At 48.4% G+C, this 24942-nt stretch overlaps 1 protein-coding gene across 1 annotated transcript in view; it reads right to left on the bottom strand.

The window, feature by feature from the left end:
- Positions 1-24942, bottom strand: part of NOL6 (nucleolar protein 6) — a 455500-nt gene that overhangs the window by 334300 nt on the left and 96258 nt on the right. Inside the window, exon 10 of the mRNA XM_069217421.1 lies at positions 6000-6101. Coding sequence (XP_069073522.1) covers positions 6000-6101 — 102 coding nt within the window. The remainder of the gene's footprint in view (positions 1-5999; positions 6102-24942) is intronic.

Raw genomic sequence — 24942 nt, 5'->3', positions numbered from 1 at the left:
TGAAGGTGATTCTGTCAATGGGATTCTTGGTGGTACATAATCTCTGTTCCAATTGTTTGCAGTTGCATTTCACAGTTCTGAGCTCCGGGGTGAACAGGCTGGTTTGTTTGGAGAGTATGGATGTTTTGCTTGGGCGACTTTTTGGGCACCGTCAGAGTTGGTGGGTGGTGTTGGGGGGGATGTGTAGGGGGCAACCGGGCAAGGGTTGGAGGAGTTTGGGGTTTCACTCCACTGAAGTAGCGGTGGACAATCTTGTATCCACCGGGCATGGCTGCAGCGATGTCTGGTGCGGAGGCAGCGTTGAGCCAGATCTCTGTGAGGAAGATGAGGTTGGGGGCGAGGGTAGAGATGGTGTCCCATAGCTCGGTGGTGTGCTTGCAGAGGAGGCAGAGGTTGAGTAGGATGCAGTCAAGTTCGCGAGTGTTGGAAAGTGTCCCTTCTTGACATGGTCATCCCCACTTTTTGCCTGGTACATGATGCCATTTTGACTGAAAGTGCATTCGGTTCCTGCTAACCAGGTCCCCAGTGTCAGATCTCTTTCTCTTAAACTGTACAATTGTTCCTTAATTGGCAATACCTTTGGCTCCCCTGTAAGTCCCTAGTAAATGGTACCCCTGGTACCTAGGGCCTGGGGAGCTAAAGAGAGTCTCCAAGGGCTGCACTGTGCATTGTGCCGCCCTCCGGGACCCCCTCACCTAGCACATGCAGACTGCCATTACAGGCTGCGTGTCTTGGTGCAGCTAAAAGTGAAAATACAACACACACAGCCTATGTGTCCTGTCTCCTAACACTGCATGCAATATATGTAAGTCAACTACAGCATGCCTTACAGCCATAAGATAGGGTGCATAATATTGCATGCAAGGACATATCTGTATGAACAGATATGCACCTGCTATGTTTTTGTTGATTCTTAGACATAGTAAGTTAACAGGGAAGCAATTTTAAATGTGCTGGACGCTGGTTACTAAAGGTTTCCCATCTACATGATGGCTGAAACTAGGGATGTTTGGTATCAAACATCTCATATTAATAAACCCTCTCTGATGCCAGTGATGGATTTAGTAATACATGCATACACAGTGCACCTTAGAGGTGCCCCCTGAAAACCTAGTTTTAGCCAGCCTGCCATGACCAGACACAAATCTAACCCACCAAGGGTGAGAGCCTTTGCTCTCAAGCGATCAAAAACAAAGTCTGCTCTGGGTGAGGTGTTTACACATCACATCCAATAGGATGACGTGCAAATCTGCATTCTAAGGCACGGAAGCTTCAAAGAAGCCCACCATGCTTGGTATGCAGATCTGGCTTCACTCAAAGGACCAATGCCCACCCGTGCCCCATTTGGCACCAGGAAAGGCAGAAAAAGTAGTATTCAGAGAGGTGTGTCCACCCCTCATGTCAGTCCCACCCCTCTGGTATGCTGCCTGATGTGGACACAACTTTCAGAAATCTGCCATCTTGTTGTAAGCAGATTCAGGAACTCTGGTGAAGAGCTAAGACCACTTCCCACAGGAAATTGTCATATATGGGGTGAAGTGACCCCAGGGGTAAGTAGCCCATTGACTACTACCCTACACTCCCCAAAAGAACCCTAAATTCTGTATTAGGGAGCCACTGGCACCAGGAAATCAGATACCTGTGACATACGAAGAAGGACAATCAAGAGCCACAAAAGCAAAGCCCGAGGAAGAAGCACCTGACTTGGCTCCAGCTCTGCCAGCCTGTCTGCTGTTTCCACTGATTTGCACCAAAGTCAACTTGTCCTGCAAGCTGTTGTGCCTCCAAAAGCCTGGGAGGATTGCCTGCCTTCAACAAAGACCCAGGAACTCCTGTGGAGCAGCGGAGCAGCTTCCCTGCATCATGCAGGCACCCCAAGAGACCTGAGAGGACTCCGGACCACAAAAACCCGATAAGGGGAAGAACCACTGCATGTGTGCCGCTTAGCCTGAGCTGAAGTGGGTCAACGGCACCAACATGATCCCCCAGCCCTCCAGAGGCACAGCCCACCCAGGACTTTCCTACTGTGGACTCGCCAATGCCGACTGCAGCCCCTACCGCAGGCCCCCTAAACCCTGAATGCTCCTGGTGGAGAAAACCCAATAACTCAGGACACTTCTGCACCTGTCGCCACTGTCCCGTGGAGAGGAGGACCAAAGATGAACCTCAGACCACGGGCATCTCAAGACTTGAAACCACCCGTTGGTTCTCCTCGACTGGACTCCCTGTCCAAACTTGCAGCCTCTTTTGAACCGAACCCGACCCTATTGACTAACATTGGGCACCCAACACTGTACTACACGTCTGCACCTGGCCACCCCAGTGCTGCCTGGTGTGACCTGCTGATGTGGTCTTGATCTTTGCCCAATACTTACATTAAGTCCAGGAGATTGGTCCCGTAAGTTGCTGTACTATTCCTGAATGCATTACTTGTTTTTCTCTCAATAGGATAACATTGCCGCTTCTGAAAAAACTGTTGACTTTTGAAACCTGGAAGTGCTTTTCTGGCAAAAAGCACTTACTTGATTGTATTGTTTCTGGTGCCTAAATATATATAAAGATACTTGTTATTTTTGTAAATTAGTGTGGACCTCCTTATTGAGTTGTGTGTCTCATTTATTGAATGTGTGTGTATTTGCAGATGCCTCACACTCCTCTCTGCTTAGCATAAGGCTTCTCAACCACACTACCCCTTAAAAGAGCATCTTGGGATTGCTAGGACAAGCCTTGTCCAATCGTAAGGGGACCCCTGGACTTTTTGTATGATATATCTCATTTTGATATATCGTATAAAGAGCCGCCTTCCTACAGCAGGGAGTAGTCGTTGCCAGAGGTGTGGCAGAGGTAGGGTGCACTGGTGGGTTGGTGTTGCAGGTGAACTGGCAACGAGAGTTGCGGCAGCAGTTCTTGGTGTGGGGTCTGGCGTTCAGGGCAGTGAGCTCTGTTCTGGAGTAACGGTAGATGGCGGAAGAACCAGGGTTCCTGGTGATGGGCGTGGTCCTGGCACAGCAGGCTCCATTAGTAGTCCTGGGAGGTGGCAGAAGGAGGCAGGAGGGTGCAGAAAGGGTGCCTCAGGAAAACAGCAGGCGGGGCTACAGGCCAAATCAAACAGCAACTACCAGAAACAGAAGATGCCAAACAAAACAACATAGACTACAAATTGAACCCAATTTACCAGAAAATCTGGTCCAATAAAAATGCATCAGTGTACAATGCATCAGAGTACCAGGCAAGCGGTTAACTGAATGCGGGATCGAACAGGAGGCCTCGAGGGCTGTGACAGCAGCACAGTCTTGAGGAGCTGGGTGGCAGAGGCAGCAGCAGTGGGGGGAGCGGCACACAAGACCAGGAGGACAAGAGCTGTGAATGCCCAGAGGCACACACAGAACCTTTCACACCAGATACAATCCCACAGTGTCCTAGTGCACTCGGTGGCCTGCTTCCCCAGGCACCTGCATCTCTTCCATTCTCTTCAAGTACCCAAGCTGCAGAGGTAGCTCATGAGCTACATGTCTTCCGGCACCCAGGGCAACGCTATGCTGCATCTTCCAGGTTCACTGGACATCTTGTACTCAGGATACCAGAATCCCTAGGCAGCTTGTGAGCGGCATTCCCCAGCCTACAACAGTAGCCTGTGAGTTGCATTCCCCTGCTTTTTGTCGCCACGTGTGAGCACATTTCCCTGTCCGAGTACTGCATTTTTCAAATGGTCCCAGCAGCAGTGGGAATGCCTTCACCGGGTTTCACCCATGCAACTCTCTAATTGCATTCTAAAGCCTCATCAGAGCTGGTGAGCTGCACCCAGATGTCTCTGCTAACATTACAGAACCCTAATCAGCCCTGAGACAGCCAGCAAGTAGCATACCAAGCCACTTCGGAAAACTCGACAGCCCCTTCCACGCGTTTTTATTTGTGCCCTACAGTTCACTGGTTCATGTCCACGCTGGACAGAAGGAACCTATGCAGGGTTACAACCTTCCAAGATTCATGAGGAAGTATCAACGAACTGGTGAGGGCTATAGAGGAAGGAAGCAGAGAGGCTATGGAACTGAGTGTGGCATATGTACATATATCACTGTATTATGTGATGCAAGCAACTGATGTTTGAAGCATTGGTGCTGGGATAATTTGTGCAGCCATTCGCACTGTGTTGCTGGTGCTTTGAATCTTATAAGTGAGGGTGGATGCTTTGGAGGAAAGTCATGCCATGTATGCACAAGTAAGACAGGTTTTTGCAGAGAACTGTGGACTGTAAATTTCACTGTTTCAGTGTCTCAGTTTTGGCAGTTATTTTGGAAAATACATAGAGATGGTCTGATTTCCCCAGAACCAGAAGATTTTGGGTCTGTCGAAGATTGGATTTCCGTTCTTCCAGTGGTAGAGTTATCCAGACAAGGTGGTTTGTTGTTGATTACTTGGAATCATGCAGATATAAAACAATGGAATCAGCGATGACCCCTAGAGGTTATAGAGCTTGGTTGGTCTGTCACTACAGTGAATCAGGTTTGGTGAGTATGTGCTAATGGCCAACACAATTGGGATGTTTGGTGAACGAGCAGCCCAATCAAGGTGTATTACAGTCCTAGATGTAATCCACGAGATGGAAATTTGGACTGTAGTTGATAGCAATTTTTTTTAAATCAAAGCCCAGGCACAGTGAACATTGGTCTCAACAGGTGAGGGCTGATCTCCTGACACAACATTTGCATAATGTAATGCTTCTCACAGAAGGCACCACCAAGGCTGTCTTCAGAATGGAGCACCAACAACATGGGCACAATGAACTGTGAAGTTTATGCACCTGGCTGTCTTCAGCTTCGCTGAAGTATTAGACAGGTCAGACAAACGGGATGGCCTGACCTAGAAATCTTTTCACCTTGCACAACACGTGCTGTCAGATCATTCACCTCTACCATCTGCCAAATGACAGAATTCTGGAAGGAGTAATGAAATGTCTTTTACTAACAAGATTCTCATTGAACTTCCAAAGGCCTTGTCTCCATTCTCCATCAATCGAGTGTCTGGGTCTATATGCGCCAGCCTCAGGACTGTTGGCAATACACTGTCTAGAAGGCTGGTCTCATTCTCAATCATGCAACACTAGGGGCATCCAAAACAGATCCCACTGGATTCACTGCTCAAACACATGCATAGAGAGTCCTATGAAACAAATCTGAGCACCCGAACAATACTTAATCTCTTCGAAGCTATCTGTTCTTACTACTAACTATGTGCATAAACTCACATAGACCCCACTAATGATCACACCTTACTCCTATTAATCTAATGTACACAAAGAAACTGGAGTAAATGCAAGGAACACTTTTCTTGTTAACACAATACTGGTTACAATGACCAACAATAACTCAATAACCAATGATTTAACAACTAACCTTGGGTTCCAGAGTAGCATGCTCACCTTAAAGTGCCTAAACTTCCAGTCAGCTGTAGGAAGCGCTAAGTAAATGGAATTATCATTGAAAATGAGTGTAAACAGAATCAGATTTCTAAAATATTATCCATTATACACCGAATAATCAGGAAAATTATCTTGTCACAATTAGCATTTACCAGCTGTGAGTTTCAAAGCAGCGAGGGAAACACTGCACCCAGCAGAAGAGCCTGATAAACAGAAGTTCTTGGCTCGCAATGCCCGCCGTGTGCTGCACCCTCTTTCCCACTAAAGCTATATATCAAAGTGGAGGATGAGATGACAAGAAAATGACAACATTCATTAAGAGTGCAATCACTAGTTTAAACTAAATGTACTTTTCCAGAATTTCATCACATGCTGGGCTGATGCAAGAAGCCAGCTTATCCCAATAATAAATCCAGTAGGGATCAAACAAATACACAACTAGGTGTCCCTCCTCTGGGTCGGTGGCAGGGGAGGACTATATGGCATGGGGCTGGAACGTTCAGTGCTGAGAATGTGAGCGACAATGTTCATGAAGTGCTGCAGAGTAAGAATGAAGAAGCGTGAACCAATTGCTAAGTACCTGTTTGTATTTGCTCTCCGTCATGTCAGCGCACAGGTTCACAAATCCAGATGGGTCAACGAAAACAACTTCAAATGCCTGATGGAAATCGGCAAGTGCAGGCTGAAAGATAAGAAAGAAACTATCATAAGTCTACAAAACATTTTATGTTAAACCAGCTGTAGGGTGCTTCCAGGACCGGGTCCTTTCCTTTGGTTCACAGCAGAGGGTTTGTATGACTTTTCAAAATGGCAGCTTCCTAAATGTGTACTTGCACTTGGAAATAAATTAACTAAAACAAATCAGGTCACCAAGGCAGAAATGTCCTTGTAAGGCTGGGTTTAGGGAGAAGCTGTGGGTTTTCCAGGGCGGGAATGTCTGCCTGTGGTTGTTGACAAATTTTAGGCAGGCACATGGTGATCCTAGATCCTATCAGAAATTTACTCCCTTCTAAGGCTAGAGTACATTGGTTAGAACCAGGGAATGCAGAGGGGGAATGCAGAAAAAACCCAATTAAAACTGATGGCACTATAGACAAAGGTGTTCTTCCGTATGGAAATATATTTTCCGGGTGGATAAGATAATATAACAAACTGCAAATGGCTGATTGAATTTCATTTGCACATATCTCTATACATGAATGTTTAGGCATGTAAGTACTCCTTGGAATTGAAAAGTATGACAAAAAACACAGTCTTAAGCCTATAATTGTACACATTCGACTATCCAAGCATGGGGTTTTATGAATCAGGGTATTTATGTTCACTTGTAGAAAGGCTGCAGAAAAGATTCAGAGTTCTAAATTTGTTCGCAAAATTATCTCCACTATTACACTATTAATCTCTTGAAAAATGTTCCTTCATTCCATCACATATGCACAAATGCCACCCCAACATGCTTCCTTTACTGCTCCACAGATTTTCAGCCCTCCGCCCACGAGGAGAAACTTTGCTCTTCTCATCTTCCGCGATCCTTAACATGCAAGTTCGGTCACCACCCATCCCCGCTCAGAAAACGAAACACATCTCATTCATTAGTCCCCTGCACTATAGCTTTTAGATGCATTACATTTTGGATCCAAAAACTTTATAAAATATTTCAAAGTTGCCAGCCATAAAAGGAATTATAAAATAATATGAACTTAGTAGCCGCTACCAGGACATTTTAATAGTATGTCAGAAATTGCTTACAATCTTCGAAATGCCTGGGAAAAGGATGGACAGGTGGTTATAAATATGAAGGATGTATCAATACTTGATATCTACCATTACATGCAATTAACTATTATTGGGAAGAGCAACCCAATATACTCTAAAGATCTGTAGAAATGGCCTGCCTTTCAATCACAGTTGTTGGACTATTAGTTCTTCTACTTAAATCTGCTATTGTTTCAGTGACATATCCACCATTGGTGATATGTCACTGGCGGGCCTGACATTCATCTAATTCAATGGCATGAAGGACAAGAGTTAAAATTCTACAGCAAAACCAAAATAAAATGATGGCCCGAGTGTTGAAACTTTTCAAATACTCCACTCCAGTCTCAGATCTGAGTTTAATCCATCGTTATTCTGCTCGCCACGTCACCCCAGTTTGAAACCAGCCATATACAAATCAGCCTTGGCCCTGTTCCCAGAGGGAACAGTCCAGCCCGAACTGCCAAGCCAGGTTCTCTCTGGACCAGAAACACGCATACTGGGACCGGTTTCGCAGTATCATCCCTCTTCAGCCAGGCTAGCTTGAATCCAGTGGCGCAGCGAGAAAGGGACCCAAGTCTGGGCATACCCTTGCAACTTAGGGCGACCATATCAAAACTAAAATTCTACAGGCTATAAGGACTAGGGAGGATTGGACTATCCTCAATTACCAGGAAGGCAATTTTCTGCTTTTTGGAGGCTAGACTAGTAAGCACCCTGTCCGAAAAATGGTTATGGTGTTTGGCTATGGGACAGGGATTTCCATAGAGACCTCAGAGTGGTTTTAACTTTGTTTGTCTTTTAAAAAACCTCATGAGTTGTCTCAAGATATAGATTGTGTATCTTTGCAGAGGGACAGCCCCCCACACTCAGAAGGTTTTGTAAAAAACACTGGAATCGATTTTAGGCAGAAAGGAAACAACTTTGAACTGATAGAGTTGATTTCATACTATGAATCTAAGCTACCTCAGAGTGCTTCTCACACGACATTAACATTTATCTACATCTACTAAGAAATGTCCTTGAAGGAGGCCAGGATGTCATCCGGGACACAAGCATTCAGAATTTCTCCCTTTTGGAGGCCTTTGTTTGAATGAAGGGGGAGCCCAGAAGTGCCGTTCCTTATTAAGAGAAAGTCTCTGGATCATCTGTACAATATTGTTTCCAGCAATTACTGTACTTCGTGCAACTGTTCTTCAGAAACAATTGCTTCAATGGGGGCATGTATAAATTGCAGGTAATGTCCGTCATCAGTGTCAATACAGCCTACCTATTTTTGATGACCCTGTCTGAGCCACACCATCATTTCAACTCCGTAATATGCATGAAAAAAAGAATGGACCATGTCATTCCCACACAGGAGACAGGGCTGACTTTCCCAGTTAGGATTGGTGCCTTTTGATCATATCCCTGCCTGTCAAAATATGGGACGCTTTGCCTGCTTGAAGGTCACAGTCAGAAGATGTCTCACTGCAACACTCAAATGCTCTAGTTTCCAGGGCGTGACCAGCCGTGCAAGATGGCGGACGGGCTTTAGAGACGCTACGGCTGCTGACTCAAGATCCTGCAAGACCTGCTGCCATCCTTTGCCCCAGACCGAACTGAATGTGTGGGTCTGGGCGAAGAACTCTATGGGGAGCCAAACTGTGGACAATCAAGGCTCCCTTTGACTGAGAAGCACCGTCTATGCGAGCTGGCCAGCTGAGGCCTCAACAACTGACAAGCATGGAAACTGCCCAGGAGCAGGGGTGCCGCTCGTAGAAAGGTAAAGCGCTCTTTACCCTGCTCCTGTGTTATCAGCTTGCCCCTTCTCTTCCCTCCTAAACATCCTGCTTGCCTTGGGCTCCCTTGCTACACATCAGATGAACTCCAGAGCCCGGATAAGAGACGAAGGACTTCCACCCTATTCCGTATAACCACTACTGTAGTGCTGCCCTGCAAAGAGACCTCATGGGGTGACATCTCTCTTCTCGCCTCCAGCACATACAGCAATGCCAGAGACCTTCACACTGCGCTGACTCCACTGAGCGTGCTGTAGATGAGGAGGGAGCCACCAGTGAGACCTAGAAGTGGGGAAGCGGCAGCCCTGCGCCCGATCAAAACCTGCCATCCCGGAAATGGGCCACTGGGGCGGACTGGGGCCTCCACCACAGCAGCCTAGGAATACAGGCATACTGGACTCCGGAGTGACTGATCCCTGCCTCCTTGCGCCACAATGGCGCCCACCACAGAGGCCAAGCTACATCAAATACTGGGAGCAATAACAGCCACTAAGCAGGAGCTAAGCACAAAGGTGGGTGCAGTGGCCATAGAACTTGGGAGTCTTGCATGCCAACCAGTAGAAACTGGCTGCAGAGTCACCTAGGTGGAACAAGGCATCACAGAAATCCGACCAGCAGTCAAAGAACTGGAAGAACAGGTACGTTCTCTTACAACCAAAGAGGCTAGAGCTGAAGACTTCGAAGAGCGATACCACCGGAACAACATCCGCATGGTGGGATTTCCAGAGGGTGCTGAAGGCACTAACCCTATATCTTACTTCAAGCAATGGCTAGCATGAAAGGGGCGCCAGCCAAATTGTCAGCATGCTTTTTAGTGAATCGTGCCCATAGAGTACCCGCGCACCGTCCACCACCCCAAGACCTGTGGTCGCGCGCATACTGAACTACAGAGACAAAGAAACCCTACTGCGGGCAGCTAGGACAGCAGCAACACCTCCACCATGATAATAACATAGTATACCCCTTCCCGGATTATACTTTGTCGATGCAGCACCATAGGGCCTCCTTCCTTGGAGGGAAACGCAAATTGCAACAAGCAGGCCTACGCTATTCACTTCTTTTCCCCGCAAAGTTGAAGGTAAAAGCTGGCAATAAAACCTTTTTTATGAAGCCAACAGACACTTGGTATTGGGTAGAACAGCACCGTTACGAGGCCTCTTCGCCTTCCTCACCAGTGCCCAAGCATAGCAGCACCAAGAACTCAAACAAAGAGAGACAAGTGTCACGCCCACGTCCGAAAGCCCTGATCTCAGGTATACCCAAGCCAGAGCAAACCAAGGTAGAACAAGTACAGGTGTTGAATACTGCTATGGGCGGACAGACGCTCGCCTCCGGATGCTTTTCTAGACAACGATGCAGTTGAATCTGCCTCCATTAACTCGGAGGACAGTATGACTTCCCAACCACTGCCAAACATGATGCCCCAAACGGCACACCAGATCCTATGATCCTTAGTCTGTACAGACAATTGTGCTTTAATGTATTGAAAATTGAGACAAAGGTATGGCGAGGCAACATACATGCATAGAGTCAGCAGTAATTTGGATAACATGGGTCCCTTGGACCATAGTTCACTGGTTAGGTGTAACAGTCAGCAGTTGCAGTCCTGCACGTCCTCACTGAGGCTGATCACCCCACCTCACCGTTGGACTCCTAGGTACAACTATTCATATGGAGGCTAGCGTGAGAGCACCCTATTTATGGGTTACAATTTTAATGGTTTGGGCAACTCCAAGTTCTGGAGTTGCCCAGGGTTGGGACTTTATGCTAATCGAACAGTTAAAGCATGTGATGTGATAATGACATTTTCTTTTTCAGATCTCCCACAGGCTTTACATTGGGGGCAGGGGGTGCAGACCCATAAAAATATCCTTAGACATTACCCCCCTATACCTTTGTTGAGTAGATGGCTCGACTCAAAATAAGAACGTGGAATGTCCGGGGGATGGGCAGTGCTAGGAAGAGACACACTATGCAGCAATATTTAAGAAGAGGGGGTGTACAAAAAGCCTTTCTACAGAAGACAAGTGGCAGGAGGGAAGGAAGTTTGCTTGCAAAAGCGATGAAGGGGTTAGTGCTATAGCACCAAATAGTCAGGCTTTGCACAAGAAGCCTTGATCTGGATTCGTCCGGGGGTCCACTTCCACTTCCTATCAGCAGACATTGACCCTTAAGGCATATCTGTTCGTGGAGGGTCTCCGGGATGGTGAGGCAGAATTATTACATAGCATATATGCCCCTAATACGGCACAGCCTGCATTCGTCTCTAAACTCTCAGCAGCTTTAACACACAGGACCCACATCCCTTGGCTACTGGGGGTGACTTTATTTGCATACTTGATACACAATTGGATGGCTCACACCCTCCACTGCCGAGCTCCCCAGTTGTGTCAAAAGCTACACTATCTTACCAGTGGCTTCAACACTGGCCGCTCTTAGACTGCTGGTGGTCCCTATTCCTGAATATGATTGATTATTCATATTACTCGGCTGTGCACAACCTACATGTCAGATTAGACAGGAGCCTATGTGACCCCCCGCTACCCAACCAATAGCAACGGGGGCAGAATACCTTGGTAGGACCGTCTCTGACCACAGCCCAATGCAATTACAATTGGAATCAGGAGCAGCCTGATCGATAGTTCCCACTTGGAGGTTACAGCCGGACTTGTTAGAAGATAAGGGACTCCGGGACGCGACAAATGACATTAACACATTACTTTGAGGACAATTGGGGTACTTCCAGTTCTAAACTTACGGATTGGGAAACAATGAAGTTAGTGTTACAAGACCATTTTATTCACACAGTGGGTGGAGTGAGGGCGATAATACACAGGGACCTGACACAGACCAAAGTGTCCTTCAAAAACATGGAAGAGGATGCCAGAGCTGACCCGGCAACACAATCTGACCAAGATGCAGCACTAGCTAAGCACACACACTTAGTGGAACAGTTAAGTGAGGTTGACTTTCGGTCATATCAAGCTAAAATGCATGCCAATGGTGATAAAGCTGGTCACCTCATGGCCTGGTTGATCCGTAGTGCAAATCCCCATACGCCGAAGGCGCGGATCCACACCTCTCCAACAGCATTTGCCCTTCAACAGACACAGATAGATGCATTATAGGACCTCTCCCCCTGCCCCTGCCCCCCCCCCCCCCAAGTCGCCAGACAGGATAACATACTCAGTTTCTTAGAGGAGGTCGATCTCCCCAACATAACCCAATTGGAGAGAGAGGACTCATCAACAATACTATCCCACTACAAGAGATTAAAGGGTCAATTCGGGGAGCAGCCACCAACAAAACACCGGGTCTAGATGGACTCCTTATCGAATTTTATAAAACATACGAACACCATCTTGCCCCTAGATCACTTGAACTATACCAAACAGCAGCAAGTGAGGGAGGATCCAAGTGTTGATCCGACTGCTATATATAGAGTCAATAGCAGGGGTCCAAATTCTACAATACATCTCCCCGCTACATATAAAACGAGGGACGCTGCAAGGTTGCCCGTTGTCCCCTCTACTGTTTGCTCTGGCCATGGAGCCCCTAGCTCCGAAATCAGGCCAGTTGGGAGGGAAGAAATAGGGTATCCCACTATCTGGGGAAACGCATACAGTCTCATTATATGCGGATGATGTCCTGATTTATATCCGAGATATCCGTGAACGGTTTCGCCCCAATCCAGACACTTTTGCAGGAATTTTACATGCCATCTGGGTTGCGGATGCATTGGGCAAAGTCGTATCTGTTCCCTTTATGCCTTCACACCTGCACTGCCCTCCACAGGACTTTCACATAGAGGGACACAGACTAAAATGGGAACCCCACTCGTTCAGGTACCTGGGCATTAATATTTACCACAACAAGCAAGAGTTACTAGATGGTAATTTCACGAAAGCTGTGGTATCACTGAGGCCTCAGTTGGCCTTTTGGGGCACCCTGCCCTCACAGTTCAAGGTAGAGTGTCTGTGCTAAAAATGGTGATACGACCCAGTCTGTTGTACTTCTTCCAGAATCTACCACTCAACATATCCCAATTTATATTTCATGCTTTGCATTCCACTTTAGGATCCTTTATCTGGAACAAGGGTAGACACAAAGTAACACTTTGTAAACTACAGCTCCCCATAACAAAGGGTGGGTTAGAAGCCCCTAACTTTGAAAATTATTATTTGGTGGCCCAGTTACAATTGCCTACATATTGGTTGGCAAGACGATACACGGAAGAAGTGGGCCCTCTCACCCCTGCACAGATGCGAGAAAAGATGCAACTCATCTTTTTGCCTCAAGAGCCTCCCACCAAGGATGAATAGCTTGCTGACTACGGGTTACCTGCTGGACACTTCCTAGCACATACGCATCTGCTAGTGGAAGCACTCCACCTATGGGGCATCACTGACACAGAACCGGACCCCCACCCATTAGTACATTTGTTGTATACGATGGATGAAGGATGCAAACTAATGACAAGGCTAGCCCAAGCATTTGCGTATGCTACGCAGGACCCCCCTAGTTGCAACTCAGAGAATCGGAGAGAGACCTGGACAAAGAATTCACCATTAAAGAATGGAAAACAGCTCTAGAATACCCCAGGCGGGTGTCGCACAATGCAAAGTTTCAATATAGCCAACATGACACTCTACATAGAGGGTACCTCACGCCCACTTCCCTCTCTCGCATGTTTGGCTCCCCATCAGCATGCCCACGGTGTCAGCATCCAGGGGCCGACATGAAACATATGATCTGGGACGGTCTAGAAGTAGTAGGTTATTGGGCCCAAATACAAAACGAAATAGAATGGGTTACATTTGCACTGGGCGATTTCACCCTCACATCCAATACTTTGTGTCCTATCCTCAACATTCGGCGTTGTACTGCTCTTGAGATGGTGGCACCTCAAACTCTTCCAAAATAAATGCAAAATACCAGCAACTCCTTGATTCACGAAGGACCTGCAAACGGCCTAATGTCATTGAAAGAACCTTGAGCGTAAACAGAAATATGAATCTACAGTTGAATAAGCCTAAAGAGCAGTGTAAGGAAATGCCTCCTTGGCATGGTTACCCCCTGACTTTTTGCCTTTGCTGATGCTATGTTTTGAATTGAAAGTGTGCTGAGGCCTGCTAACCAGGCCCCAGCACCAGTGTTCTTTCCCTAACCTGTACTTTTGTATCCACAATTGGCACACCCTGGCATCCAGATAAGTCCCTTGTAAATGGTACCCCTGGTACCAAGGGCCCGGATGCCAAGGAAGGTCTCTAAGGGCTGCAGCATGTCTTATGCCACCCTGGAGACCCCTCACTCAGCAGACACACTGCTTGCCAGCTTGTGTGTGCTGGTGAGAACAAAACGAGTAAGTAGACATGGCACTCCCCTCAGGGTGCCATGCCAGCCTCTCACTGCCTATGCAGGCGTAGATAAGTCACCCCTCTAGTAGGCCTTACAGCCCTAAGGCAGGGTGCACTATACCATAGGTGAGGGCACCAGTGCATGAGCACTGTGCCCCTACAGTGTCTAAGCAATACCTTAGACATTGTAAGTGCAGGGTAGCCATAAGAGTATATGGTCTGGGAGTCTGTTTTACACGAACTCCACAGCACCATAATGGCTACACTGAAAACTGGGAAGTTTGGTATCAAACTTCTCAGCACAATAAATGCACACTGATGCCAGTGTACATTTTATTGTAAAATACACCCCAGAGGGCACCTTAGAGGTGCCCCCTGAAACCTTAACCGACTATCTGTGTAGGCTGACTGGTTCCAGCAGCCTGCCACACTAGAGACATGTTGCTGGCCCCATGGGGAGAGTGCCTTTGTCACTCTGAGGCCAGTAACAAAGCCTGCACTGGGTGGAGATGCTAACACCTCCCCCGGGCAGGAGCTGTCACACCTGGCGGTGAGCCTCAAAGGCTCACCCCTTTGTGCCAGCACCGCAGGACGCTCCAGCTAGTGGAGTTGCCCGCCCCCTCCGGCCCCCACTTTTGGCGGCAAGGCCGGAGAAAATAATGAGAATAACAAGGAGGAGTCACTGGCCAGTCAGGACAGCCCCTAAGGTGTCCTGAGCTGAAGTGACTAACTTTTAGAAATCCTCCATCTTGCAGATGGAGGATTCCCCAATAGGATTAGGGATGTGACCCCCTCCCCTTGGGAGGAGGCACAAAGAGGGTGTACCCACCCTCAGGGCTAGTAGCCATTGGCTACTAACCCCCCAGACCTAAACACGCCCTTAAATTTAGTATTTAAGGGCTTCCCTGAACCTAAAACTTTAGATTCCTGAAACTACAAGAAGAAGAAGACTGCTGAGCTGAAAAACCCCTGCAGAGGAAAAACAGAAGACACCAACTGCTTTGGCCCCAGACTTACCAGCCTGTCTCCTGCCTTCCAAAGAAACCTGCTCCAGCGATGCTTTCTAAGGGACCAGCGACCTCTGAATCCTCTGAGGACTGCCCTGCTTCAAGAAAGACAAGAAACTCCTGAGGACAGCGGCACTGCTCCAAAAGAACTGCAACTTTGTTACAGAGGAGCAGATTTAAAGACCCCTGCAACTCCCCGCAAGAAGCGTGAGACTTGCAACACTGCACCCGGTGACCCCGACTCGACTGGTGGAGAGCCAACACCTCAGGGAGGACCCTCCGGCGACTCAGAGTCCGTGAGTAACCAAAGTTGTCCCCCCTGAGCCCCCGCAGCGACGCCTGCAGAGGGAATCCCGAGGCTCCCCCTGACCGCGACTGCCTGAACTCCATTTCCCGACGGCTGGAAAAGGCCCTGCACCCGTAGCCCCCAGCACCTAAAGGAACGGAACTCCTGTGCAGGAGTGACCCCCAGGAGGCCCTCTCCCTTGTCCAGGTGGTGGCTACCTCGAGGAGCCCCCCCCCTTGCCTGCCTGCAACGCTGAAGAGATCCCTTGATCTCTCATTGAGAACCCGACGCGTGTTTGCACAATGCACCCGGCCGCCCCGCGCTGCTGAGGGTGTACTTTTTGTGCTGAATTGTGTCCCCCCCGGTGCCCTACAAAACCCCCCTGGTCTGCCCTCCCCTCCGAAGACGCGGGTACTTACCTGCTGGCAGACTGGAACCGGGGCACCCCCTTCTCTCCATTGAAGCCTAAGTGTTTTGGGCACCTCTTTGACCTCTGCACCTGACTGGCCCTGAGCTGCTGGTGTGGTAACTTTGGGGTTGCTCTGAACCCCCAACGGTGGGCTACCTTGGACCAAAAACTGAAACCTGTAAGTGACTTACTTACCTGTGAAACCTAACAATACTTTACCTCCCCCAGGAACTGTGAAAATTGCACTGTGTCCACTTTTAAAACAGCTTATTGTGTTTTATGTAAAAAGTATACATGCTAATGTAATGATTCAAAGTTCCTAAAGTACTTACCTGCAATACCTTTCAAATGAGATATTACATGTAGAATTTGAACCTGTGGTTCTTAAAATAAACTAAGAAAAGATATTTTTCTATAACAAAACCTATTGGCTGGATTTGTCTGAGTGTGTGTTCCTCATTTATTGCCTGTGTGTATGTACAACAAATGCTTAACACTACTCCTTTGATAAGCCTACTGCTCGACCACACTACCACAAAATAGAACATTAGTATTATCTCTTTTTGCCACTATCTTACCTCTAAGGGGAACCCTTGGACTCTGTGGATACTATTCCTTACTTTGAAATAGTGCATACAGAGCCAACTTCCTACATTGTTGGATCAGCGGTGGGGTACAAGACTTTGCATTTGCTGGACTACTCAGCCAATACCTGATCACACGACAAATTCCAAAAATTGTCATTAGAAATTGATTTTTGCAATTCGAAATTTTTCTAAATTCTTAAAAGTCCTGCTAGGGCCTTGTGTTAGTCCCTGTTTAGCATTTCTTTTAGTGTTTAAAAGTTTGTGAAAAGTTTGAATTAGATTCTAGAACTAGTTTTAGTTTCTTAAAAAGTATTCCAACTTTTAGAGGCATAATGTCCAGTACAGATGTGAATGTGGTGGAACTCGACACCACACCTTACCTCCATCTTAAGATGAGGGAGCTAAGGTCACTCTGTAAAATAAAGAAAATAGTAATGGGCCCCAGACCTTCCAAACTACAGCTCCAGGAGCTGTTGGCAGAGTTTGAAAAGGCCAACCCCTCTGAGGATGGCAACACAGAGGATGAGGATAGTGAATTTGGAGGATGATTCCCCCCCTACCAGTCCTATCTAGGGAGGACAGGGCCTCTCAAGCCCTGACTCCAAGCATAATAGTCAGAGATGCTGGCTCCCTCACAGGAGGGACCAACCTCTCTGAAATCACTGAGGATAACTCCAGTGAAGAGGACATCCAGTTAGCCAGGATGGCCAAAAGATTGGCTTTGGAAAGACAGATCCTAGCCATAGAAAGGGAAAGACAAGAGATGGGCCTAGGACCCATCAATGGTGGCAGCAACATAAATAGGGTCAGAGATTCTCCTGACATGTTGAAAATCCCTAAAGGGATTGTAACTAAATATGAAGATGGTGATGACATCACCAAATGGTTCACAGCTTTTGAGAGGGCTTGTGTAACCAGAAAAGTGAACAAATCTCACTGGGGTGCTCTCCTTTGGGAAATGTTCACAGGAAAGTGTAGGGATAGACTCCTCACACTCTCTGGAAAAGATACAGAATCTTATTACCTCATGAAGGGTACCCTGATTGAGGGCTTTGGATTCTCCACTGAGGAGTATAGGATTAGATTCAGGGGGGCTCAAAAATCCTCGAGCCAGACCTGGGTTGACTTTGTAGACTACTCAGTAAAAACACTAGATGGTTGGATTCAAGGCAGTGGTGTAAGTAATTATGATGGGCTGTACAATTTATTTGTGAAAGAACACCTGTTAAGTAATTGTTTCAATGACAAACTGCATCAGCATCTGGTAGACCTAGGACCAATTTCTCCCCAAGAATTGGGAAAGAAGGCGGACCATTGGGTCAAGACTAGGGTGTCCAAAACTTCCACAGGGGGTGACCAAAAGAAAGGGGTCACAAAACCTCCCCAGGGGAAAGGTGGTGAGACAGCCAAAAACAAAAATAGTAAAGAGTCTTCTACAGGCCCCCAAAAACCTGCACAGGAGGGTGGGCCCAGAGCCTCTTCACAAAACAATTCTGGGTACAAGGGTAAAAACTTTGATCCCAAAAAGGCCTGGTGTCGTAGCTGTAGTCAATCTGGACACCAAACTGGAGACAAGGCCTGTCCCAAGAAAAATACCACTTCAAACTCCACTCCAGCTAACACTGGAATGGCTAGTCTCCAAGTGGGATCAACAGAGTGCCCAGAGCAAATCAGGTGTCACACTGAAGCTACATTAGTCTCTGAGGGTGGGGTGGATTTAGCCACACTGGCTGCCTGGCCCCCTAACATGCAAAAATACAGGCAGCAGCTCTTAATTAATGGGACAAGTGTAGAGGGCCTGAGGGATACAGGTGCCAGTGTCACTATGGTGACAGAGAAACTGGTTTCCCCTGGCCAATACCTGGCTGGACAAACTTATCCAGTCACCAACGCTGACAATCAGACTAAAGTACATCCCATGGCTATGGTAACTTTAGAGTGGGGCGGGGTCAATGGCCTGAAACAGGTGGTGGTCTCCTCAAATATCCCAGTAGACTGTTTGCTTGGAAATGACCTGGAGTCCTCAGCATGGGCTGAGGTAGAACTGAAAACCCATGCAGCCATGCTGGGTATCCCTGAACTGGTGTGTGTCAAGACAAGGGCACAGTGCAAGGCACAGGGTGAAAAAGTAGAGCTGGAGTATGGAAGAAAGGCCCAGCCTACCAAGAGAAAAGGAAAGTCAGCTGGGAAACCAGCTGCAACACAACAAGAAAAAGAGAACCTCTCTTCTCAGGAAGAAGTTCTGCCCTCTGAGGGAACTGAGCCTATGGAGCTGGAACCTTATCAGGTTGAGCTCTTAGGCCCAGGGGGACCCTCAAGGGAGGAGTTGTGTAAGGGACAAGAAACCTGTCCCTCTCTTGAAGGCCTTAGGCAGCAAGCTGCTGAAGAGTCCAAAGGCAAGAAAAATGGAACACATAGGGTCTATTGGGAAGATGGACTCCTGTACACTGAGGCAAGAGATCCCAAACCTGGTGCCACTAGGAGAGTGGTAGTGCCCCAGGCTTTCAGAGAGTTTATTCTGACCTTGGCCCATGATATTCCCCTTGCTGGGCATTTGGGACAAACCAAGACGTGGGAGAGATTAGTCAACCACTTTTACTGGCCCAACATGTCCCAGAAGGTTAAGGAGTTTTGCATCTCCTGTCCCACCTGTCAAGCCAGTGGTAAGACAGGTGGACATCCAAAGGCCCCCCTCATTCCACTTCCAGTGGTGGGGGTCCCCTTTGAAAGAGTGGGTGTGGACATAGTGGGTCCACTTGAACCTCCCACAGCCTCAGGAAATATGTACATCCTAGTAGTAGTGGATCATGCTACTAGGTATCCTGAAGCTATTCCCCTTAGGTCGACTACTGCCCCTGCAGTAGCCAAGGCCCTCATTGGTATCTTTACCAGAGTGGGCTTCCCTAAGGAGGTGGTGTCTGACAGAGGTACCAACTTCATGTCAGCATACCTAAAACACATGTGGAATGAGTGTGGAGTGACTTATAAGTTCACTACACCATATCATCCACAAACTAATGGCCTTGTTGAGAGATTCAACAAGACATTAAAGGGCATGATCATGGGGCTCCCAGAAAAACTCAAAAGAAGATGGGATGTCCTCCTGCCATGTCTGCTTTTCGCTTACAGAGAGGTGCCTCAGAAGGGAGTAGGGTTCTCACCCTTTGAACTTCTGTTTGGCCACCCTGTAAGGGGACCACTTGCTCTTGTTAAAGAAAGCTGGGAGAGACCTCTTCATGAGCCTAAACAAGACATAGTGGACTATGTACTTGGCCTTCGCTCAAGAATGGCAGAGTACATGGAAAAGGCAAGTAAAAACCTTGAGGCCAGCCAACAGCTCCAGAAGTTTTGGTATGACCAAAAGGCTGCAATGGTTGAATTTCAACCAGGGCAGAAAGTCTGGGTTTTGGAGCCTGTGGCTCCCAGGGCACTTCAGGACAGATGGAGTGGCCCTTACCCAATCCTGGAAAAGAAGAGTCAGGTCACCTACCTGGTGGACCTAGGCACAAGCAGGAGCCCCAAGAGGGTGATCCATGTAAACCGCCTAAAACTCTTCCATGATAGGGCTGATGTGAATCTGTTGATGGTAACAGATGAGGAGCAGGAAGCTGAGAGTGAGCCTCTCCCTGATCTCCTCTCTTCAGACCCTAATGATGGCTCAGTAGATGGAGTGATCTATTCAGACACCCTCTCTGGCCAACAGCAAGCTGACTGTAGGAAGGTCCTACAACAGTTTGCTGAGCTCTTTTCCCTAACCCCTGGTCAGACACACCTGTGTACCCATGATGTGGACACAGGAGACAGCATGCCTGTCAAAAACAAAATCTTCAGACAGTCTGATCAAGTTAAGGAAAGCATCAAGGTGGAAGTCCACAAGATGCTGGAATTGGGAGTAATTGAGCACTCTGACAGCCCCTGGGCTAGCCCAGTGGTCTTAGTCCCCAAACCTCACACCAAAGATGGAAAGAGAGAGATGAGGTTTTGTGTGGACTACCGAGGTCTTAATTCTGTCACCAAGACAGATGCCCATCCCATTCCTAGAGCTGACGAGCTGATTGACAAATTAGGTGCTGCCATATTCTTAAGTACCTTTGACTTAACAGCAGGGTACTGGCAAATCAAAATGGCACCTGGAGCAAAAGAGAAAACAGCATTCTCCACACCTGATGGGCATTGTCAGTTTACTGTTATGCCCTTTGGTTTAAAGAATGCCCCTGCCACCTTCCAAAGGTTGGTGAATCAAGTCCTTGCTGGCTTGGAGTCCTTTAGTGCAGCTTATCTTGATGATATTGCTGTCTTCAGCTCCAACTGGCAGGATCACCTGGTCCACCTGAAGAAGGTTTTGAAGGCTCTGCAATCAGCAGGCCTCTCTATCAAGGCATCCAAATGCCAGATAGGGCAGGGAACTGTGGTTTACTTGGGGCACCTTGTAGGTGGAGGCCAAGTTCAGCCACTCCAGCCTAAGATCCAGACTATTCTGGACTGGGCAGCTCCAAAAACCCAGACTCAAGTCAGGGCATTCCTTGGCTTGACTGGGTACTATAGGAGGTTTGTGAAGGGATATGGATCCATTGCGACAGCCCTCACAGAACTCACCTCCAAGAAAATGCCCAAGAAAGTAAACTGGACTGTAGAATGCCAACAGGCCTTTGACACCCTGAAACAAGCTATGTGCACAGCACCAGTTCTAAAAGCTCCAGATTACTCCAAGCAATTCATTGTGCAGACAGATGCCTCTGAACATGGGATAGGGGCAGATTTGTCCCAAACAAATGATGATGGCCTTGACCAGCCTGTTGCTTTCATTAGCAGGAGGTTACTCCCCAGGGAGCAGCGTTGGAGTGCCATTGAGAGGGAGGCCTTTGCTGTGGTTTGGTCCCTGAAGAAGCTGAGACCATACCTCTTTGGTACTCACTTTGTAGTTCAAACTGACCACAGACCTCTCAGATGGCTGATGCAAATGAAAGGTGAAAATCCAAAACTGTTGAGGTGGTCCATCTCCCTACAGGGAATGGACTTTATAGTGGAACACAGACCTGGGACTGCCCATGCCAATGCAGATGGCCTTTCCAGGTTCTTCCAGTTAGAAAATGAAGACTCTCTTGGGAAAGGTTAGTCTCATCCTCTTTCGTTTGGGGGGGGGGGGGGGGTTGTGTAAGGAAATGCCTCCTTGGCATGGTTACCCCCTGACTTTTTGCCTTTGCTGATGCTATGTTTTGAATTGAAAGTGTGCTGAGGCCTGCTAACCAGGCCCCAGCACCAGTGATCTTTCCCTAACCTGTACTTTTGTATCCACAATTGGCACACCCTGGCATCCAGATAAGTCCCTTGTAAATGGTACCCCTGGTACCAAGGGCCCTGATGCCAAGGAAGGTCTCTAAGGGCTGCAGCATGTCTTATGCCACCCTGGAGACCCCTCACTCAGCACAGACACACTGCTTGCCAGCTTGTGTGTGCTGGTGAGAACAAAACGAGTAAGTCGACATGGCATTCCCCTTAGGGTGCCATGCCAGCCTCTCACTGCCTATGCAGGTGTAGATAAGTCACCCCTCTAGTAGGCCTTACAGCCCCAAGGCAGGGTGCACTATACCATAGGTGAGGGCACCAGTGCATGAGCACTGTGCCCCTACAGTGTCTAAGCAATACCTTAGACATTGTAAGTGCAGGGTAGCCATAAGAGTATATGGTCTGGGAGTCTGTTTTACACGAACTCCACAGCACCATAATGGCTACACTGAAAACTGGGAAGTTTGGTATCAAACTTCTCAGCACAATAAATGCACACTGATGCCAGTGTACATTTTATTGTAAAATACACCCCAGAGGGCACCTTAGAGGTGCCCCCTGAAACCTTAACCAACTACCTGTGTAGGCTGACTGGTTCCAGCAGCCTGCCACAACCGAGACATGTTGCTGGCCCCATGGGGAGAGTGCCTTTGTCACTCTGAGGCCAGTAACAAAGCCTGCACTGGGTGGAGTTGCTAACACCTCCCCCAGGCAGGAGCTGTCACACCTGGCGGTGAGCCTCAAAGGCTCACCCCTTTGTGCCAGCACCGCAGGACGCTCCAGCTAGTGGAGTTGCCCGCCCCCTCCGGCCACGGCCCCCACTTTTGGCGGCAAGGCCGGAGAAAATAATGAGAATAACAAGGAGGAGTCACTGGCCAGTCAGGACAGCCCCTAAGGTGTCCTGAGCTGAAGTGACTCTAACTTTTAGAAATCCTCCATCTTGCAGATGGAGGATTCCCCAATAGGATTAGGGATGTGACCCCCTCCCCTTGGGAGGAGGCACAAAGAGGGTGTACCCACCCTCAGGGCTAGTAGCCATTGGCTACTAACCCCCCAGACCTAAACACGCCCTTAAATTTAGTATTTAAGGGCTTCCCTGAACCTAAAACTTTAGATTCCTGAAACTACAAGAAGACTGCTGAGCTGAAAAACCCCTGCAGAGGAAGAACAGAAGACACCAACTGCTTTGGCCCCAGACTTACCGGCCTGTCTCCTGCCTTCCAAAGAAACCTGCTCCAGCGACGCTTTCCAAGGGACCAGCGACCTCTGAATCCTCTGAGGACTGCCCTGCTTCAAGAAAGACAAGAAACTCCCGAGGACAGCGGCACTGCTCCAAAAGAACTGCAACTTTGTTACAGAGGAGCAGATTTAAAGACCCCTGCAACTCCCCGCAAGAAGCGTGAGACTTGCAACACTGCACCCGGCGACCCCGACTCGACTGGTGGAGAGCCAACACCTCAGGGAGGACCCTCCGGCGACTCAGAGTCCGTGAGTAACCAAAGTTGTCCCCCCTGAGCCCCCACAGCGAAGCCTGCAGAGGGAATCCTGAGGCTCCCCCTGACCGCGACTGCCTGAACTCCATTTCCCGACGGCTGGAAAAGGCCCTGCACCCGCAGCCCCCAGCACCTAAAGGAACGGAACTCCTGTGCAGGAGTGACCCCCCAGGAGGCCCTCTCCCTTGTCCAGGTGGTGGCTACCCCGAGGAGCCCCCCCCTTGCCTGCCTGCAACGCTGAAGAGATCCCTTGATCTCTCATTGAAAACCATTGAAAACCCGACGCGTGTTTGCACACTGCACCCGGCCGCCCCCGCGCTGCTGAGGGTGTACTTTTTGTGCTGACTTGTGTCCCCCCCGGTGCCCTACAAAACCCCCCTGGTCTGCCCTCCGAAGACGCGGGTACTTACCTGCTGGCAGACTGGAACCGGGGCACCCCCTTCTCTCCATTGAAGCCTATTTGTTTTGGGCACCTCTTTGACCTCTGCACCTGACCGGCCCTGAGCTGCTGGTGTGGTAACTTTGGGGTTGCTCTGAACCCCCAACGGTGGGCTACCTTGGACCAAAAACTGAAACCTGTAAGTGACTGAAGTTGGCTCTGTATGTGCTATTTCAAAGTAAGGAATAGCATGCACAGAGTCCAAGGGTTCCCCTTAGAGGTAAAATAGTGGTAAAAATAGATAATACTAATGCTCTATTTTGTGGTAGTGTGGTCGAGCAGTAGGCTTATCCAAGGAGTAGTGTTAAGCATTTGTTGTACATACACATAGACAATAAATGAGGTACACACACTCAGAGACAAATCCAGCCAATAGGTTTTGTTATAGAAAAATATCTTTTCTTAGTTTATTTTAAGAACCACAGGTTCAAATTCTACATGTAATATCTCATTCGAAAGGTATTGCAGGTAAGTACTTTAGGAACTTCAAATCATAAAAATTGCATGTATACTTTACAAGTTATTGACAAATAGCTGTTTTTAAAAGTGGACACTTAGTGCAATTTTCACAGTTCCTGGGGGAGGTAAGTTTTTGTTAGTTTTACCAGGTAAGTAAGACACTTACAGGGTTCAGTTCTTGGTCCAAGGTAGCCCACCGTTGGGGGTTCAGAGCAACCCCAAAGTCACCACACCAGCAGCTCAGGGCCGGTCAGGTGCAGAGTTCAAAGTGGTGCCCAAAACGCATAGGCTTCAATGGAGAGAAGGGGGTGCCCCGGTTCCGGTCTGCTTGCAGGTAAGTACCCGCGTCTTCGGAGGGCAGACCAGGGGGGTTTTGTAGGGCACCGGGGGGGACACAAGTCCACACAGAAATTTCACCCTCAGCAGCGCGGGGGCGGCCGGGTGCAGTGTAGAAACAGGCGTCGGGTTCGCAATGTTAGTCAATGAGAGATCTCGGGATCTCTTCAGCGCTGCAGGCAGGCAAGGGGGGGATTCCTCGGGGAAACCTCCACTTGGGCAAGGGAGAGGGACTCCTGGGGGTCACTTCTCCAGTGAAAGTCCGGTCCTTCAGGTCCTGGGGGCTGCGGGTGCAGGGTCTCTCCCAGGCGTCGGGACTTTAGGTTCA

The sequence above is a fragment of the Pleurodeles waltl genome, chromosome 1_1 (assembly GCF_031143425.1).
Source record: "Pleurodeles waltl isolate 20211129_DDA chromosome 1_1, aPleWal1.hap1.20221129, whole genome shotgun sequence".
Classification (NCBI taxonomy): domain Eukaryota; kingdom Metazoa; phylum Chordata; class Amphibia; order Caudata; family Salamandridae; genus Pleurodeles; species Pleurodeles waltl.
Note: the sequence above shows the minus strand (reverse complement) of the source record. Positions and strands in the feature narration are given on the sequence as shown.